Below are 20,141 nucleotides of genomic sequence, written 5' to 3'. Positions count from 1 at the left end.
GTCCAGCAATGTATTAAAACACACACCATGACCAAGTTGGGTTTATAATTGGAATTAAAGGTTGGTTTAATATTAAAAAGTCAGTTACCATAATTTATACATTAACAGATTAAAGGAGAGACAGGAAAAAGCCTTGAATAAAATTCAGTATCCATTCATAATACAACTATTAGCAAACTAGATAAAGAAGATAATTTCCTTGGCCAGGTGAAGCGGAGCACTGGCCATCTTAGCACTTTGGAAGACTGCGGCAGGAGGATTGCTTGAACCCAGGAACTGGAGACCAGCCTGAGCAACATAATGAGACCTCATCTTTACAAAAAAATTTAAACATAAGCTGGGCATGATGGCACATGCCTGTAGTCCCAGCTACTTGGGATACTGAGGCAAGAGGATCACTTGAGCCCAGCAGATCAAGGCTGCAGTGAGCTGTGATCATGCCATGCACTCCAACCTGGGTAACAGAAACAAAAAACCAAACCAAAAAACAAAAACTTCCTTAAACTAATAAAGGCCATTTACCAAAAAAAACAACTAAACAGTGAAATGTTAAAAAAAAAAAAAAAAGAAAATCTTTCAATCAGGGTTAAGACAAAGATGTTCACTATCAGTTCTCTTCAACATTGTTCTATAGGTGCTAGCTAGCACAGAAATATAAGAAGAAATTTTTAAAAAGTTGTAAGGATCAGAAAGGACAAAAATTGCCATTATTATTGCAAATATTAAAAAACTCAAAGGACATCTAGATACATTGTTAGAACTAATAAAAGTTTAGCATAGTTGTTGGATCTAAAATCAATACATATCAACATTATTTCCATATAATCAGCAATAATCACAATGGAAAGTATAATTTTAACAGGTGTAATTTTACCTGTTACGAGATGGAAACGGGTAAACTAAATTTAATTAAACTGAATTTTAAAAATCAGCAACAATCAGAATGGAAAGTACAATTTTAAAAATTCAGTAATTCAGTAAAATTCAGTTACCATCCATAACAGGTAAACTGAATTTTTGTTTTGTTTTGTTTTGTTTTGAGACAGAGTCTCACTCTGTCACCCAGGCTGGAGTCCAGTGGTGCGATCTCAGCTCACTGCAAGCTCTGCCTCCCAGGTTCACACCATTCTCCTGCCTCAGCCTCCCGAGTAGCTGGGACTATAGGCGCATGCCACCACGCCTGGCTAATTTTTTGCATTTTTAGTAGAGACGGGGTTTCACCGTGTTAGCCAGGATGGTCTTGATCTCCTGACCTCGTGATCCACCCGCCTTGGCCTCCCAAAGTGCTGGGATTACAGGTGTGAGCCGCCGCGCCTGGCCAAACTGAATTTTTAAAATTATATTTTCCATTCTGGTTATTGCTGATTTTATAGAAATATTGTTATGTACTTCGAATGAAATTAACAAAGTCAATAAAAATAATGAGAAAAATTTTAAGATAAAAACAAATTTTAAAAAGATAAAAACTCAGTTTAACTACAGCATTAAAAACTATAAAACCACTAGGATGAAATCTAATATAAGATGTAAAGGCCTTTATGTAGAACATTTTTAAAGTTTATTGAGACATTAAAGAAGATCTAATAAATGGAAAGCTACAAAATGGTTTTGGCTAGAAAGACTCATTATTGAAAAGATGTCAGTTCTCTCCAAGTGCATCAACAGATTCTTTACAATTACAAAGACAATACACAAACTGAGAGAAGATATATGCAATATATTTAACTGACAAAGGATTGGTATCCATCATATGAATCAATGAAAAAAATACAGACAACCTAACAAAAAAATGGGTACAAGACATGAATATTTCACAGAAGAAGAATCATGATAGACCCATATATGAAGAAACATTTAATTTCATTAGTAATCAGGGAAATGCAAATTAAACCCGCAGTAAGAAACCACATAATAGCCATCCAGTTGGCACATACAAAGACAGTCAAGACCAAGTGTTTGCCAAGATGTGAAGCCATGGGAACTCTCAACCACTGCCAGTGGGAGTGTAAGTTGGTACAAATGCTTTAGAAAACAATTACCAAGTAAAACCCACTCCTTAGAGCAGCAGTTCTCAAAGTTTTGGTCTCAGAACCTCTTTCTAACCTTAAAAACTATTGACGGCCTCAAAGAGCTGTTGTTCATGTGGGTTATATCTATCATTATTTACCATATTAGAAATTAAAATTCAGACTTTTAAAAACAAAAATATACAAGTATACTTGATTAGCTGCCAGAACGATGATGTTATCATACATCTGGAAAATTGTGAAAAAATAAGAATGAAATGAACAAATATTGCCTTAGTAGTATTATGAAAATAGTTTTGTCCTCATAGACCCCTCCCAAAAAGATCTCAGCGACCCCCAGGGGTCCCTGAACCACACTTAGACAACAACTGTCCTAGGGCAACTGCTGTAAAAGTGCACCAGGAGACAATACAAGAAGTCATTCATTCCTCAGATATTTATTGAGCATCTACCTGGTGCCAGACATTGTTCTAGACATTGGGAATATGGTAGATTACAGAACAGACAAAACTTCTGCCCGCACAGCTTACACTGTAATTGGGCAGAATGTTTATAGCAGCATGGTTTGTAATTGCAAAATGCTGAAAACAATTGAAATCTCCATAAATAGAAGAATGGATAAATAAATTGTGAAACAGTCATACAATCAAATAGCATACAGCCGTGAAAACATGAAATACAGTCACATGCATAAACATGGATAGGAATCTCAAAAACAATGTCAGAAAAAAGAGGTCACAGAAGAATACATACAGCATGATTCCATTTACATAAAAGTTCAAAAACAAGTAAATCTAAACAATATATTATTAGGAATACATACATAGATGGTAGAGTCACAAATGAAAACATAGGGAATTATTAACAAAAAATCCAGAAGAATGTTTTTACCTCATATAATCTATGGAGGGAGAACAAATGGGGGATTCTAGGCAGCTGAGAATGTTCTAGTTCTTAAGCTGAAGGTTGAGTACTGTGTGGCCATGTTATTTTTTAAACCATACATACACAATATACTTTTGTATGTATTATTTCACAACAAACATTTTAAAAGAAAAAAGATATAAGGTTATGCCATACATACTTTCACCAACAAAGAGAAAACATTTTCTGATATTTCAGCCACTACTGTGCTATGCAAATCAGTCAATTATAATAATGGGGGAAGCAATACATGATAATATGAAAAAGAAATGAGTATGGACTATTCCTCACCAAAGATAACGAGATTCCCACAGGGTCAAGATCCAGTGAGATGGCAATATTATAGCACTGTTCTTCCAAGTTGGCTTGGACTCACTGGCATGACTCTGGTTAACTGGTTACTTTGTTCTCTGGGTATAATTATTTATATAAAGCAGATAATGAAATGATTGGTGATATAAATTCCAAATAAATTGACAAAGACACCACCTCTTTACTGAATTATGTTGACTTTCAAAAGTACAAATTTCCTTTCACATATTCTCCTAATAATGCATTTATGTATTAAGTATTCCAAAAATATGGAAAGTGCATGGCAGCAACTGACTATTTCTCCACATTGCTCAATAACAGGTGTCTTACTGGTCACACAAATGTTATAACAGTTTTGCAATCATGTCTTTACCAAGGTTATCAATGTCAGTGCCATTTTGTAGACTTAAATGAGACATAGTTAAGATGCAATTTCTCCTGATTCAGAAAACTAGCTAGAACTTTTGATATACAATTTAAAAATCCTCAAAAATTAAATGGATCTTGAAATATCAGTGTGTCCCTGTATCTAAACAGGGCGGGTTAAAGTTATTATCTTGGGTTAGGAAGTTGCAGGAAAGTAGAAAGTATATTCTCCAGGTCCAGTCTCTCCAACTGGGTCTGACGCAGGGTTGCCAACTCACCAGAAAGCTCCAGGTATTGCTGTAGCTGTTTTTTAAATCCTGGGCAGCTACAAGACCTAGAATCTTACCCACATGTAAACTGGACTGGACAATGCCACCAGGGGGTGCTAAACCACAACTGGAACGATGATTTTGAATCAAGCAGTTTTATCTTCAGATCTCTGCCCGCTCTCTTACATGCTATGCTTTGTTAAAGCGGATGATGAACATTATGGCTGTAGCTCTTTGCCCCTTCCCCAATATGAAAAGAGAAAAGGAGGTAACTCTTCCTAAGTTCTCAGAGAACGTCTACTGTATCTTCTCAGTAGGAGGAATGGATAATCTTTTTGGTTGGAGCTGGACATTTGTTGGAGTATAATTTACTACTGGACATGGTTTTTCCATGTTCAAAACCAAACACCAGCTGCTACCTTTTATTTTTAACCTGTATGTGCTCATACCAAAGGGCTCCTTTTGTGCCTTCCTCAATTCTCATGCTCAGGAATGATGGATCTTTTAGTTTCATATCTCTGGGGGGTAAGAAGACCATGAAGGGGGAAGTGGGTAAAACGGTGGGGGGAGGGGAGGACGTTTCCTTCTCCATGACATCTTCTATATCTGATATGCCACCAATTCATACTTTCTTCTCTTTTATATGTAAACACCCTGACATCTCTAGGCACTCTTCAAATATCTTTTGAACAAGCAAATTAAAATCAGTAAATAAGGAACACTTCTGTAACCTTCACAACCTCATTTCTATGACTTCCCAGCATTCTCTCTATCCAAGACCAAAGGCTTTATAATCTTGCATTCTCATAACTTTTTTGAATGTGAGGTACTAACAGAAGTGGTGGCCAGATTGTGAGTTTGATGATTAAGTAGCAGGCCTTTGCTCAACCTAATTTATCCAAAATACCAAATATATAAAACAAAAGAACCTCATGCTCAGTTCCAGATCCCCTCTGCTGAGATTAACAGGCCCACAAGTGGATACTTTCTTGATAATTAGTTCTGCAGAAAACAGGAGAGAAGCAAATTGATACTAATGAAATGTAGAAATCTATTTTGAACAAGGAGGCTGGTGTTCTGAGATTTTACGGCTTTTTTTTTTTTTTGAGATGGAGTTTCACTCTTGTCGCTCAGGCTGGAGTACAATGGCAAAACCTTGGCTCACTGCGACCTCTGCCTGCCAGGTTCAAGTGATTCTCCTGCCTCAGCCTCCCAAGTAGCTGGGATTATAGACGCCCGCCACCACACCAAGCTAATTTTTGTATTTTTAGTAGAGACGGGGTTTCACCATATTGGCCAGGCTGGTCAATCCTCAGGGGATCCACCCACCTTGGCCTGGGATTACCGACACGAGCCCTTCATTTAGTTTACAGAATTTATTGATCTTCCCCCAGAATTTTGTAGTTCATGTTTTTCCAGGAATGATCAAAGTACGTTTTTTCCTGGAGTCACAGAACTCTATAAGTCTAGGGACTAACAACTATAACTAGAAAACTTAGAAGGGAGTTTTGTCAATGTCATCTCATTTTCCTGAGTGTAAGAATCTTTTGTACTACAAGCTTAGAGGTGGTAACAGTGACCTGACTTGATATGTAACAGAATCCAGTGCAGTTCCAATCCTGGTACCCATGTCCTTCAGCAGTTCCCTGAACTTATATAGGTAGGTAATTTCTAGTGTCAGACAGAGATTAACTTTGACAGTTTTAGCTCATTTTGATCATCCAGTGTTAAAAATCATAATCCAGCAATGCCCATAACCTCATCAAAGACTATGATCTTTCTTCTTTCCTTTTTTTTTAAAAAAAACAAACCTGATCTGGTAGAAGGACCTTTTCAAATCAAAGACCTCCTATACTAAATCTCTTATCCCAGAACTTCTTTTAACCTAAAAGCAGGGCAGAGGAAGACAAAGCTAAAGAGTTTGTATTTCCTTCAGAACTTGGCAAATCTGCAAAAAATCTCTGTCCCTTTCAAAGCTTCCCTCCCATTTTTGACCTCTATTTAGGAGGAGTGGGAATATGAAGAAGTGTAAAGGTGTAAAGGTAAATTTTCTTTACCCACTTGTTAAAATATTTAAGTACCAGTTAACTAGCCGGCCAACATGGAACGGGTATAAAGACCCAATCTCTGCCTCGAAGACCTACCATCTAGCAGATGGAGAGGGGCATGCTAACAAATAGGGGCACTAAGTTTTTAGACTGCTATGACAGAAGATTTAACAAAGGACAGTGGGAGAACAAAAAGAAGGGGTTAAATCTAGCTGGTGGTGGAGTATGTCAGGAAAGACTTCTTCAGGTTGGCAATTTGGCCTGAATCTAGGAAAAAAGATGAATGGGGCCAGGTGGGAGTAAAAAAGGGGACCATAGACAGGAGGAGGTGTGTAAAGATGGACAGAAAGCATGGTATCATAGGCACTACAAAAATGAGGAAGTGCCGAGACAGTGGACAAAAGTTTCAAATGACAAGATTAAATACGATAAAAGAGTTCCCTGGATTTGGGAAATGGGAAGTTATCCTTGAACTTTGCTAGAGCCATTTCAATGGAGTAGCAGGTCAGAAGTCTGGCTGCTACGAATTTAAAAGGATGAAAAGAATAAAGAAAAATATTTTAGAGTAAATGAAAGACAAAAAAAAGGTGACAACAAGTTTAGACTGTTTCTTGGAGTCATTTGCCTTTTTACTTTCAAGCATACTAGTTCAGGTATGACAAGGGTTACTTACATAGGATTTACATTTCTATGAGAAAATGATTCCCAATTGCCATCTTAAAAACTTAAAAACAAGTTTTTAAACACAATCCATTCTTAATTTAAAGGTTGCCTATATTATTTCAAACAATACAGGCAGCCTTTTAAATATATGTTTAACAATTATTAAACATGTTAATTATCAAATATTAATTAAACATGTTAATATGTTTAATATGTTTACATGTTATTTTAAATATAAAATCGACATTTCTACAGATTCACTCTGCCATCACTAACTTTTCTTTCATATCCTTCAAAATAAATAACACCTGTAATTGTTTATAGTAGAAAAGGTGCTTTATTTTACATATCATTGGTACACGATACATAAAACTGCCTAAAATCAGTCTTGGAAAACACAACAGTCAGTCAGTTACACCTTAAAGGGTCAAAGACCAAGTCTATTTTGCAATCTACTTCATTTATGATCAAATGACTACAATAATTTTAAATACTAATAATCTCTTCATATCCAATGTTACAAATTATTTTTATGTTACAAGGGCTGTAATTTTTTAAAATAAAAATATCTTTAGCTATAGACCTTATTTCTAATCAGAATGAATCTTTGCTAGTCTATAAGTCTTTGAAATAACAGATCAACAGTTTCACCTTCCTACAGATAATTGTATTTATGTAATTGGGTAATGAGGCAGGAGTCCTTCATACATGCAATCAGATTATTTCAATTTTTTAAAAAATGCAGATAAAATTGAGTTTATAAATACCCTATGTCTAATTAAGTTGCCAAAGAAGTTTATTAAACTAAAATGAAGCCTGATATTTTAGAAAACAGAATTCTGAGAGCATGCAACATCAAAAATACTTTTACTACTTATGAGAGCCAGAGTTGCAGAACACAGAAGAGGACTGGCACAAAGGCTTGTTACATTTGAATTGCTTACCCGACTGGGAAGAGTAAAGAAAGTCATTTAACTCAGTGCAAATCCTATGAAAAATATCTGCATGATACAGCCTACTGCTACACAGAGGGATCTTCACTTAGAAAATGTGCAAATCATAAGAAGCTAAATGCACTTCTCTTGCTATTTACTCCAATTCATTCTATTCATCAGCACACAGCTCTAAGATCTCTTATTAACTACTAATGTCAAAGCCACAGAGATTTCTTAATGGCATTTTTTAGTCACCAATCCCTTATCACAGAGATAAATACGATTGGTGTTTAATGTACAAATGCCAAAAAAAAAAAAAAAAAGAATCTGGGCTAAATATCAAGGCAAAACCATTTATCATTTTAACAAATCCCTCAGTATAGAAAGACTTCTCTTCCCTCTAAAAAGTAAGTCATATGTTAGAACCACAGGTTCAGAATCACCTCCTGGTCCAGAAGAGTGGAGGCATTTAAGCAAAGTAAACTGAATCAAATACTAAACAGGTATAAATGTGCACACTCAAACAAATATTCTATCCTTTGCTTAAAATCAACTTATTCCTTGTCATTAGAAGTGCTTCAAGATGCACATTGTTAATTAATGCAGAAAAGAAAGCGTTGACAGCCAAACTTTTTCTATTAAAGCAATAGATGTTTAAAATAATTGGGCTTCAAACATATACTTTTAGTATAACTTTCCATTCATATTCTTTTTATAATTAAGTATACACATATACACAACAAACCCTAATATTTAATATGTGCAAAACTGCTTACCATGTATTTTAACTTTGGTTAAGTATTTGTTTAGCCTATATCAGACACATTACAGAAGCTAGACAAATGATTACAAACATAATAATGAGGTAAGTTAAAATTCTACTAGTGCAAAAAGCAAGCATATGCCAAAAGCAAAGCATATGAATTAAACAAATGCAGAATGAAGCTCTCACCAAGGGCATTGCTGGGATAACAAACCAGAGAAGCTCCTTGTAAACATTGTAAAGTACACATTTAAAGAGTAAAGATTCATACAGCCACAAAAAAGGTATTCTAACAACACCATAGTAGTGCATTTATTTTATCTTTAGAGTTTGGAAACCACTTATTATGTGTCTAACAATTTGCATATTTTCTTCAAGAGAAACTTAATTAGTGAGACACATTAATTACAAATACTGTAGTATAAAAATCCCAGTTCTTTACAAAAATTATATATTAAAATATTCTATACACTTTAAATTAGTAACTGGAACACACATATATATCAATTCTGCACAATTAAATCCATCTTTGCTGGGGGGTATTATACATGAAATTTGAGGACATAGCTACTCAGTCAACCTAAACTGGCATAAGGTTATGTGGTATAAAAAAAGATAGACCTGTGCCCCTGTAGTTATTGAAGCTCTTAGTTTGAAATATCTTTTCTGCAATTATTGCTCTGTATATTAATTCCAGGTTTAAATAGGCAGTGGAACCATGAAATTCCTAAAAGGTTTAAAACAAGTTACCTGTAGCAGAGTGTTTATAATACCTATCTGTATCTTTAAGGTTGTAATGGAACCTGAGTTAGCTGTCTAATGCTTATATTTTCATAGTAAAAAAGTTTATACAATTTCAAGGTAAAAACAATGCAAAAATAAAACATTTAGAGCATTTACAAAAATCTTACAAATGTTTAAAACACTATTTTAAAACTTGTGTCCTGTTAAGGTGCTTATTTCTTTCTCCAATAGGAGGACATATACTTTAATTTTGAATTCAATTATGAAGATTTTAATTTTAGCAAAAGCAAAATTAGAGCCATTAAGACAGATGAAAACGTTCAGGGATATATTTCACTTCTACCAAAAACACAAAACCTTAGTGCTGAAAGGGACCTAAAAGATAAACTGTTTTCACTCCCTCATCTGTTATGAGGAAAATGAGGGCCAGATAAGTTAAGTGCTTTGGCCAAAGATATATTCAAATATATTGGCCTGGTAAGAATCAAGAGAACTCATTGTTCTTATTGTATTTTACCATGATTCTTGGAAAACAACAAAAGTTTAAAAGCAGTTTCTAAACTTGCCTCTTTCTTTTTTAATTTCTTAAGCTCTGTGCTAACTGTAAACAAAGAAAGGAATCAAACAACTACTAGAATTATTATAGTATCACACATATTATCCAATAGAAGACAGCTGTTAAAGGAATACTGCTCATACAGAATAAAGATAGAGGGAGTACTCAAAGATAGGACATTTACAAAGTAGAGAACATTTACTACATAAGACAGCATAGTATAGAACAGCCAGTTACTAGAATTATCTCAATAACTCTAGGATGACTGGGTTACATAGCCCTTATAAAATATATTGGGGTAATAAAGCTTTCTAGCTTTTATCTTAATTTCACTGTTTTTCTTTATAAAAGAGCTGTATCTGTAAGGAAGAACTCATATACTAATTTTCAGAGAGTCTTTGCTTCTTTTCTTTTATTTGGATCTATAATTCAGCAAATACATTTTAAGAACAATTTACAAACTTAAGTTTATAACTGCTGGAAATACAGTCAGAGAATACTCTTTTAAATGACAACTCTTCATAACCAGTTACTAATAAATAATCATCATCACAATAGCTTCAGTAAAAAAAAATTCAATTTAAAGGTGCTTTCTTATTGTTACCTTGAAGCCACCGAACTTGTGTAGCTGGTCCATATCCCTTTTCATTCTTTGCTGATATCCTGAACACAATGGCAGGCCTGGATGTATAATCAATATGTGCATTTGCAAGTTGCCCAGCAGTTACTGTACATGATGTCTTAAGACCACAATAAATCCTCATGAACACAAGTTGACTTGGATTATCTTGTATCTGTGCTGTGCGGATAGCCAAGTAGGCTGAATATTCCAAAATATTTCCAGAAGGTGAAGTTGGAGGTTCCCAGGAAAGGTGGATACCTTCAACATTCTTGAAGAGGGCGGGAAAAAAAACAGGTTAAAGGTTCTTAAGTTTCCTCTGTTATCACTCATTATGTTGAGTCTATCTTTAAAATAAAAAATGCTCATTTTTGCTAAAATAATTGCATTAGATGTTAGATTTTTTTTGTTGTTGATTTTTAAAACCTACCTCATTTGAATCTATAATGTTTAATTCATGCTTGCTTTTCAAAAACAACTAAGTTTAAATGTCTGCCTGTAATGTCCCAAAACGGGGATTTTTATTTCCTAAACAATCTCTAGGGAAGGACGGGACATTAGGATAAAATATAATTCAGTTTCGAGTGCTCTATTAAAATTCTCCAGCCAAATGTTTTCATTCCATAATAACAAGAACAAATTTAGAAGCATACCAGATTTCCCTGCCTTTCTGTGATTTGGATGCTGTAATTTTGCTTGAAATCACATGGACACATAGAGGCAGACAACACACACTGGGGCCTTTCGGAGAGTGGATGGTGGGAGGAGGGAGAGGATCAGGAAAAATAACTAATGGGTACTAGGCTTAATACCTGGGTGATGAAATAATGTGCACAACAAACCCCCATGACACTCATTTACCTTTGGAACAAACCTGCACATATGCCCCTGAACTTAAAATAAAAGTTAAAAAAAATGAATGATTAGCTAAAATTATTTTTTAAACTTTTAATCCATTCTTTTAGGTATCTCTCATTTCATTAGATGGTAACAAGAATTTCTAAACTGACAGTTTATTTCACATATGAAATTTCAAATAATTTAAAATCAACAAGTCTTGACCCGATGTCTCACCTTTGAAATTCTGACTGCAGAAGGAGCTCCAGGAAAACCAGGAATACAAGTTTTAAATTCACTGATTTTGCTGAAAGGACCTATCCCACAACCATTGATTGCAGCAACCCTGAATCTGTATCCTGTGCCTGGAACAAGATCTTGTTTCTTAAGCAAGCTGTAGTCAGGTACATCTGCATTTCCTACCTAAAATGTAATATATGCAAAAGTCAAAGAAAAGGTACAACTAACATTGTTAAAGTTTCAAAAATTAATTCAATTTTTATTAAACAAAAAAACTTTTAAAACATAAATTATGTTTTAAGGTTCTGGTTCACATTTATCTCCCTCTCTCTCACATGGAATGAACCCTCCAACAGAGAAGCAACTAAGTCCATACATCTGCTCCTTATCCAGAGGGGAGCACTCTTTCCAACTGAGAATCACTGATTATACAGATAAATGTAAGAGCATTCTTCACCTGAACAATGTGAAGGTAGAAAAAAAGCTGACAACCACTATAAACAAAGTATCAACTATCCCATCATCATGTAAACTTATCTTGAAGCAGAAATCTCAGAAGATATACTGTCAAATAATAGTCTGCTCAGGAACAATACCCTTTAGAGACAGGCAGGCAAGCTTGATAGAAAAGGAGGGACTAGCATGTAGTACAGAGTGTTTTTTGTTTTTTTTTTGAGACGGAGTCTCACTCTGTCTCCCAGGCTGGAGTGCAGTGGCACAATCTCAGCTCGCTGCAACAGTCTGCTTCCCAGATTCGAGCGATTCTCCTGCCTCAGCCTCCCAAGTAGCTGAGATTACAGATGACTGCCACCACACCCAGCTAATTTTTGTATTTTTTAGCAGAGATAGGGTTTTGCCATGCTGGCCAGGAATTCCTGACCAAAGGTGATCCACCCCTCTGGAACTCCTGAGCAAAGGTGATCCACCTGTCTCGGCCTCCCAAAGTGCTGGGATTACAGGCATGAGCCACCACGCCTGGCCTATAGAGCATTTTTTAAAATTAAAATTCAGCAGACACCAAATAAATGTTAAATAATTAGATTATATACTGTAGGTAGGAAGATAATAACATTTACAACTTTCAAACAATTTTTACATATGCTCCCTAACTCTCCCAGTTAGAGAGAGAGCGCCAATGTGTTCTCCTACTTTAAGGGAGCCATGTCATCCCTACTTTACAGATGAGGAAACTGAGTCTAGGAGAGATTAAACAAGTTGACTTGCCAAGATCACACTGCTGAATGCTGGAACTAGTGATTCAAACCTAAGTTTACTAGCTCTAAATTTTAGGCTATTTTTTCTTTTAGGAAAAATCAGGTAGCTACTAGGCCCTTGGACACAGACACGTCTTTATATATGAAATCCAACTACGGTGAGAAATTTCATTGGGCATAATACTAATTATTAACTAGAATTTCTATATATGAAAAAGAGGGATATGAGGAGTAATAGTAGAGCAACTAAAATACATATAAATATATAGGATATATTCCCCATTTGTACATATCTTCAGGAGATTCAAAATGAACATCTATTTCCTTGGCAATTATCTCTCAGAAATTTTCCATTTAATAATTTTTTTTATTTTTATTTATTTATTTATTTATTTTTTGGAGACAGCATCTCACTCTGTCATGCAGGCTGGAGTGCAGTGGCCTGAACATGGCTCACTGCAGCCTTGACCTCCTGGTTCAAGTGATCCTCCCACCTCAGCCTCCCAAGTAGTTGGGAGCAGAAGCATGTACCTTGCCCATAAAATTTCTTTATTTTTTGTAAGACAGGATCTTGCCATGTTGCCCAGACTGGTCTGGAACTCCTGGGCTCAAGCTCCTCTCACCTTAGCCTTCCAAAGTACTGGGATTACAGGCATGAGTCACCGCACCTGGCCTTTATAAATTTTTTCAATGTGCTTTGGGGCTGTTATCTATGTAATAATTCTTAGAAGGTTAAATGTCTAATTTACATATATATAAAATATCTCATATATGTATATGAGGTCCTCTTTAAGGGGTTTCAGCATCAAGGGAACATTAGATTGTATTTAATAGTGTATCAGGGCTTTTAGATTATTTTTAAATTGTAAAATCAGAAATAAAAAATTTTTTGTAATAGAAAAAAAAAGTTCCATACTCTAGACACATTGGTTAACAAAATTAGAGATATTTCAAAAAACTCTTATCTGTGCTAGTCAGACTAAATTATTTATGACTCAAAACTCAGCTTATTGGCTGGGTGTGGTGGCTCATGGCTGTAATCCCAGCACTTTTGGAGGCTGGGGCGGAAGGATCACTTGAGCCCAGGAGTTGGAGACCAACCTGGACAACATGGTGAAACCCAGTCTCTACAAAAATTAGCTGGTAATGGCAGCTTGTCCCTGTAGTCCTAGATACTCAGGAAACCAAGGTGTGAGGATAACTTAAGCCCAGGAGGTTGAGGCTGCAGTGAGCTCTGATCGCACCACTGCACTCTAGCTTGGGTGACAGAGCAAGACCCTGTCTCAAACAAACAAACAACAAACAAAAAACTCTCCACCTCACTGATTGTATAAGTTTTTTTTTTTTTAAATTTAGAGATATGCTAAATTATGTATTGTATTGCTATGTTGCCCAGGTTGGAATGTAGTGGCTATTCACAGGTGCAATCATACTGCACTGCAGCCTCAAACTCCTGGGCTCAAGCAATCCTCCTGACTCAGCCTCCTGAGTAGCTGGGGCTGCAGGCATGCTCCACCACACCTGGTTCAAAGATTTTTTAAATGACATGCTTGTGATGTAGTCCATACAAAGGGCCTTAACAAAGAATACAGTGTAACTTGGTGATATCATTTGGATCTGTTTGCTTACCAAATCTCATGTAGAACTGTAATCCCTAGTGTTGGAGGTAGGACCTGATGGGAGGTGATTGGATCGTAGGGGCAGAGTTCTCATGAATGGTTTAGCACCAGCCCCCCTTAGTATTGTATAGTGAGTTCTCATGAGATCTGGTTGTTTAAAAGTGTGTGGCACCTCCCCACCCCACGCATTGCCCCTGTTCCTGCCATGTAAGACATGCTTGCTTTTCCTTCACCTTCTGCCATGATTGGAAGTTTTCTGAGGCCTCCCCAGAAGCTGAGCAGATGCCAGCATCATGCTTCGTGTATAGCCTGTGGAACCTTGAGCCATTTAAACCTCTTTATAAATTATACAGTCTCAGGTATTTCTTTTTTTGTTTTTTTTTTTGAGACGGAGTCTTGCACTGTCACCCAGGCTGGAGTGCAGTGGCGCCATCTTGGCTCACTGCAAGCTCCATCTCCCGGGTTCATGCCATTCTCCTGCCTCAGCCTCCTGAGTAGCTGGGACTACAGGTGTTTGCCACCACACCCGGCTAATTTTTTGTACTTTTAGTAGAGATGGGGTTTCACCGTGTTAGCCAGGATGGTCTCGATCTCCTGACCTTGTGATCCACCCACCCTGGCCTCCCAAAGTGCTGGGATTACAGGCATGAGCCACTGCACCCGGCCAGTCTCACGTATTTCTTTATAGCAATGCGAGAATGGTCTAATACATTTGGTATACAGAATTCACAATTATATAGATTGTGGATGGATCCCAATTTTACTCATTCAAGTGACCTGAATTAGGGTTCTAAAAAAGAAATCTCATTCTTAATTATTTTTTTCTTTCCCTTTCTTAGTTATTGGTAGAGGAAAATCTCCTCCTTGAGGCTTCTAATTTACAATGTAGAAAATATATCAATAGCTACCTTTGAGATGCTTTGCTTCCCTTTTGGCAGCAAATAAAACTGGCTCACCAAAGCTGTATTATTTTTAAAAATTCCCACATCACACCATTGTCGTTCTCCTGCTTTCACTGCGGCCACTGGATTTGAAGGAGTCTCTTTCTAATTTCAGAGAAAAAAAATTTATGAAGACTCTTATTGAATATATGAAAAATTTCAAGATTTAATAAGTCCATGCAGTGATCTACAAGTAGGTATTTGGATAAACACCACAACATTAACAACTCATATGTAAATAAAGTCTTAACAGATTAGGTCAACTGACAGTGAAACAGGGATGCCAATTCAAACACGGGAGTGACAGGCATTCTCCAAGTCAGTAGCTCTGTACTATCAACCTAGCTGGAGTTAGCATGCTTTCCAATCAGTGACATGTTAAAATGCCAGCTATTTTATAGAACATTGTCATTTCAGAGACTCTCTCAGAAAATGTAATTCCTTTAGCGTTAACATTACAACTTGCTCCAAAAGGAGCAAATAAAGAAAAATTCATTCCAAGCTGGCTCATTTCTAGATCCAAAAACAACTAGCAAAAATTCAGTGATCTTTGCACTTCAAATACCTGTGATTCTCCAAACCTAAAAGGAGAAAAAATGTTCAAAACTAAAATGCAATTTGAATATACTTTAGTATATACTAAAGAGGAGTAGATTAAACAGTTTTACATTTTTTTATCCTGTTTTAAAACAAATAAACTTCCTCTACCTTAAGCTACTTTTAGTGGTAAGTGAATTATACTTATCCCTGGAACTAACCTTTTAAAGCCATCTTCTTATAAATGAGACACTGTTTCCAGAAGCTCAAAACAAATGTGCACTTCAGTTATTTATTTCTGTCTTAAATATATAACAGCAGAGGTACATGCTTATAATTCACATTTTTTTAATATTTAGGCTATCACACATGACAAAGTGAGCTAACTAGAAGAGTCTTTAAAGTTAAAAAAAGAGTAATAGCTTTAAACTTGTTGTAAAAACTCTCTTCAACAACTTTTATAAAACTCTCTTCTCCAACTCAAATAACAAATACAATTCTGGCTGATGCATGGCAAAATAGACTCAAGAGAAAAAAAATTCATTTTAGTAATCCTTCCCTAAGAAGAGTCTAAAAACACTAGGACTTAACATTCTGGAAAGATGAAAGCTGATAAAGGTAAATATATGGTCAAAATCCATAAAGTCATGATTGAAAGAAAACAAAAACTAAAGAGAATTCTTAAAGATTCCAGAAGTTAAATTTAGGTCAAATGAAAACTCTTGCTCACAGAAATTAAGTTGAAATGACTAATAACAAAAAAAACCCCTCAAAAGTATATATATGTATGTTTTATCCTTGTATTTATCTAAGTAAGACAATCTTGGTATATTTGTAAGGCACTTTCCTGACATTTCAAGTTTGGTGCCATGCATACCAAATTTGGCCTACGTAAAACAACCAAATATCAGAGATTATTGGGCTACCCTACATTTATGTCGATCCACTATTGCAATATTCTGTTGTGCTCCTATTAAGTAGCTAGCAATACAGCCATTCAAGTTTTATGTTCCATAACACATCCTATCTTTTAACCATTAATGTAATTTACACATATATACACATACAGGTATGTATATATACACATACACATTTCTGATTATAAAAATAACATTTCATTATAGAAAAATATAAAAAGCATAAAGAAGAAAGTAAAAAGTATCTGTGGCCCCCCACCTGGATTTTAGAGTGGTTATGTGTGGGTACATGTGAGAGTATAAATGTATGAATTGCATGTATTTTTTAACAAAATTGGGAACACAACACGTTATTTTTTATCCAGCTTTTTCACTAAACATTATACTGTGAACATTTTCCTATTCAATCATTTTATTTCTAAATGTATGTCAATTCATTACTGAGACCTGAGAATCTTTTTATGAAATTATTTAGAAGTTGCTCAGCATTTAAAATTACATAATCATGTGTAAACATGCATCATCACCAGGTCATGTACTTACAGAAAACGGCATTGCTGTAGCATGTGTCTCTACACGGCTGATCTTCGTTGCAGGCAATGCATATGTTTCATCAACTAAAAATTAAACAATTTATCAGATAAGATTTACTAACTTATCAGATACATTAAAATATAATTTTTAAATATATATTTAATGCCACCAACTGTAAACTTAAAAATGGCTAAGACAGCAAATTTTATGTTATGTGTATTTTATCACAATAAAAAAACAGCCAGAGGGTATTGTACTATTATTGACAATAAGTAGTAATATTGACCCTTTAACTCAAAACAATTCATAAACTTCATTTTTTAAGGGTTTGATGACTAGCTAGAACTTCAGAGAATGTTTACTAAAGATGCAATACAATTCCTATTTCAAAAGAATAAGAATTTATCAAATTAGAAATCAAGAAAGTTGGAAGAATTGTTAATACAGTGTCTAGCCCCTCTTTTGTCTAAAACAGTTTGCTAAATTTATTCACAGTAGGAAAGACACATTCTGATTGTATTTCAGTAGTGTGTGCTAATCTAAATATTTTATGCAGAGAATATTTTATAAAATAATTTTAACTGAAATGCTTTATCTGTTTACATTACATTCTGGAAAGATGAAAGCTGATAAAGGTAAATATATGGTCAAAATCCATAAAGTCATGATTGAAAGAAAACAAAAACTAAAGAGAATTCTTTTCTTTTTTTTTTTTTTTTTTGAGATGGAGTCTCGCTCTGTCGCCCAGGCTGGAGTGCAGTGGCCGGATCTCAGCTCACTGCAAGCTCCGCCTCCCGGGTTTACGCCATTCTCCTGCCTCAGCCTCCCGAGTAGCTGGGACTACAGGCGCGCGCCACCTCGCCCGGCTAGTTTTTTGTATTTTTTTAGTAGAGACGGGGTTTCACCGTGTTAGCCAGGATGGTCTCGATCTCCTGACCTTGTGATCCGCCCGTCTCGGCCTCCCAAAGTGCTGGGATTACAGGCTTGAGCCACCGCGCCCGGCCGAGAATTCTTAAAGATTCTAAAAGTTAAATTTAGGTCAAATGAAAACTCTTGCTCACAGAAATTAAGTTGAAATGACTAATAACAAAATTCCAAGATGAAATGCAATTCCCATCTAAGACAAGTAAGTTTGATGAATTTACATACATAAATGGCTCAAAATACAGTATGTGAAACACATTTCAAACCTTCAGATTTGGTACTGAATGTTGTTAGTGAAGTTTCATCTTTAACAACTGCCCCATTTGTACTGGATGATTCAGTTTTAATGGTCTGCTGGGTTACCATAGTTTGTGTGCTGGAAACAGTACTGGATACAGAAGTTTCAGGAATTACTGTTCTTACATCCAGGCAACTACTTAGAACACCTACATTTGCTGAAGTGTGAGGACCTAAAATAAAAGGGAAAAGGTAATTATTAATATAACATCTGCAGATAATTGTTGTGTCTTATAGTTCTTGTCATATGATTCTTGGTACTTTCAGTTTTAAAATCATACATGAGCACCACAAATGGTATTAGTATGAATTAACCACTAGGCATAAAATGTTTAGAAAAATAAAGTGCATTATATCCATAATGGATATCCAACTTTTTACCTTCCTCGTTCATTCTAAACACTGAGCCATTGTTCTTGACTTTTCACTAAATCATAGATCAAATGGCTCTGCCCTTCATTTCAGGAAAAAAATATTAGAGGTCCTTAGGCATGAATTATCTCAATTTTTTGCCTTCTCTGGCTGCAAACTGGAATTGTACTAATAATTGTGCTCATCCTCCCTATCTTGCATTGCAGAAGATTTGATGACCTCTCTCCTAAAAAATCTGAATATATCTTTCTGTATTCTTGGTCCCATTCCTTCCCCTATATGTTGGGACCCTCATTAATCATTCCTCTCTCTTTAGGGTTTTCAGATTCTTTGTCAGTAGTTTTTGGTCCTTGGCCCATAAACATCATTAAATTCCTGAGGCAAACAACACACCTCTTCGTTTACCCAACAATTCCCACCAATTACCCTCTCCCTTTACTAATTCCCTTTAGAGCAGTTTATACTTCCTTGATCTCCCCAAAATTTGATTTCTAGCACACTACTCTAATAAAATAATTCTGGCAAACATCAATGATTTCTAGGGGGTATTTTTCAATTTTCATTTACTTGACTTTTCTGCACTGTAAACAATGCTGACCACATACTCCTTTTTGAAGCTGTTTTTCTTTTTTTTTTTCCCCCTAGGACGTATATTCATTCATTCCACAACAGTGAAGTCTACCATGTATGAGATATTGTATTTGTTTTTATAATGGTGAAATAAGGCAGACATAGATCATGCCTCACAAACTTAAGCCTTCTTCTTGTCGCCCTTACATATTTTTCTGTGCGTTAAATACCATTCCCAAATCCATACATATCTCCCGGGCACTGCACCAGGTGCTAGGAATCTAGCAGTGAACAAGTCAACAAGATCCTTGCTCTTTTGGAGATTACATTTAAATACTCTTAATTTCTAAATTTATGTTTCTAGCCTAGTACTGCCTTCTAGACTCCAGGCCTAAGTATCCAACTGTCCACTAGAAATCTTTACCAGTATATTTCTGAAGTGCCTCAAAAACAGAGTTCCAAGTTGAACCTATCTTTTCCAAAATCCGTTCTTGCTCCTATATTTCCTATTTTGATGAAGACTATCATTACCTACTCTCATATCCAACCCAAAAAATTGGGAGTCATATTCAACTCATTTTTATTTCTCATATATAGCCAGCTGTCAAGTCTAATAGATGAAACTTTCTAAAAGTCTCTTAAATGATGAATTCTCTCCTCTCCATTTCAGACACTGCTTTAGTCTCTACGTATCTCCTGGAGTCAGCCACTGCTTTAGTCTCTATGCATCTCCTGGAGTCCTAAAAGAATCCCTAACAAGTCTCCTAATCATTTTCTTTTTTTTTTTTTTTTTTTTTTGAGACGATGTCTTGCTCTGCCGCCCAGGCTGGAGTGCAGTGGCCGGATCTCAGCTCACTGCAAGCTCCGCCTCCCAGGTTCATGCCATTCTCCTGCCTCAGCCTCCCGAGTAGCT

At 35.8% G+C, this 20,141-nt stretch overlaps 1 protein-coding gene across 1 annotated transcript in view; it reads right to left on the bottom strand.

Moving 5' to 3' along the window:
- Positions 1–8,592: 8,592 nt before the first annotated feature.
- Positions 8,593–20,141, bottom strand: part of HCFC2 (host cell factor C2) — a 45,407-nt gene continuing 33,858 nt past the window's right edge. The window contains exons 9-13 of the mRNA XM_011936958.1: positions 18,256–18,459; positions 17,075–17,148; positions 15,045–15,182; positions 11,301–11,486; positions 8,593–10,497 (exon numbers count right to left, since the gene is read on the bottom strand). Of these exons, the coding sequence (XP_011792348.1) occupies positions 10,183–10,497; positions 11,301–11,486; positions 15,045–15,182; positions 17,075–17,148; positions 18,256–18,459 (917 nt within the window). The 3' untranslated portion in view covers positions 8,593–10,182. The remainder of the gene's footprint in view (positions 10,498–11,300; positions 11,487–15,044; positions 15,183–17,074; positions 17,149–18,255; positions 18,460–20,141) is intronic.

This window comes from Colobus angolensis, unplaced genomic scaffold, assembly GCF_000951035.1.
Source record: "Colobus angolensis palliatus isolate OR3802 unplaced genomic scaffold, Cang.pa_1.0 Scaffold10, whole genome shotgun sequence".
NCBI lineage: Eukaryota > Metazoa > Chordata > Mammalia > Primates > Cercopithecidae > Colobus > Colobus angolensis.
Note: the sequence above shows the minus strand (reverse complement) of the source record. Positions and strands in the feature narration are given on the sequence as shown.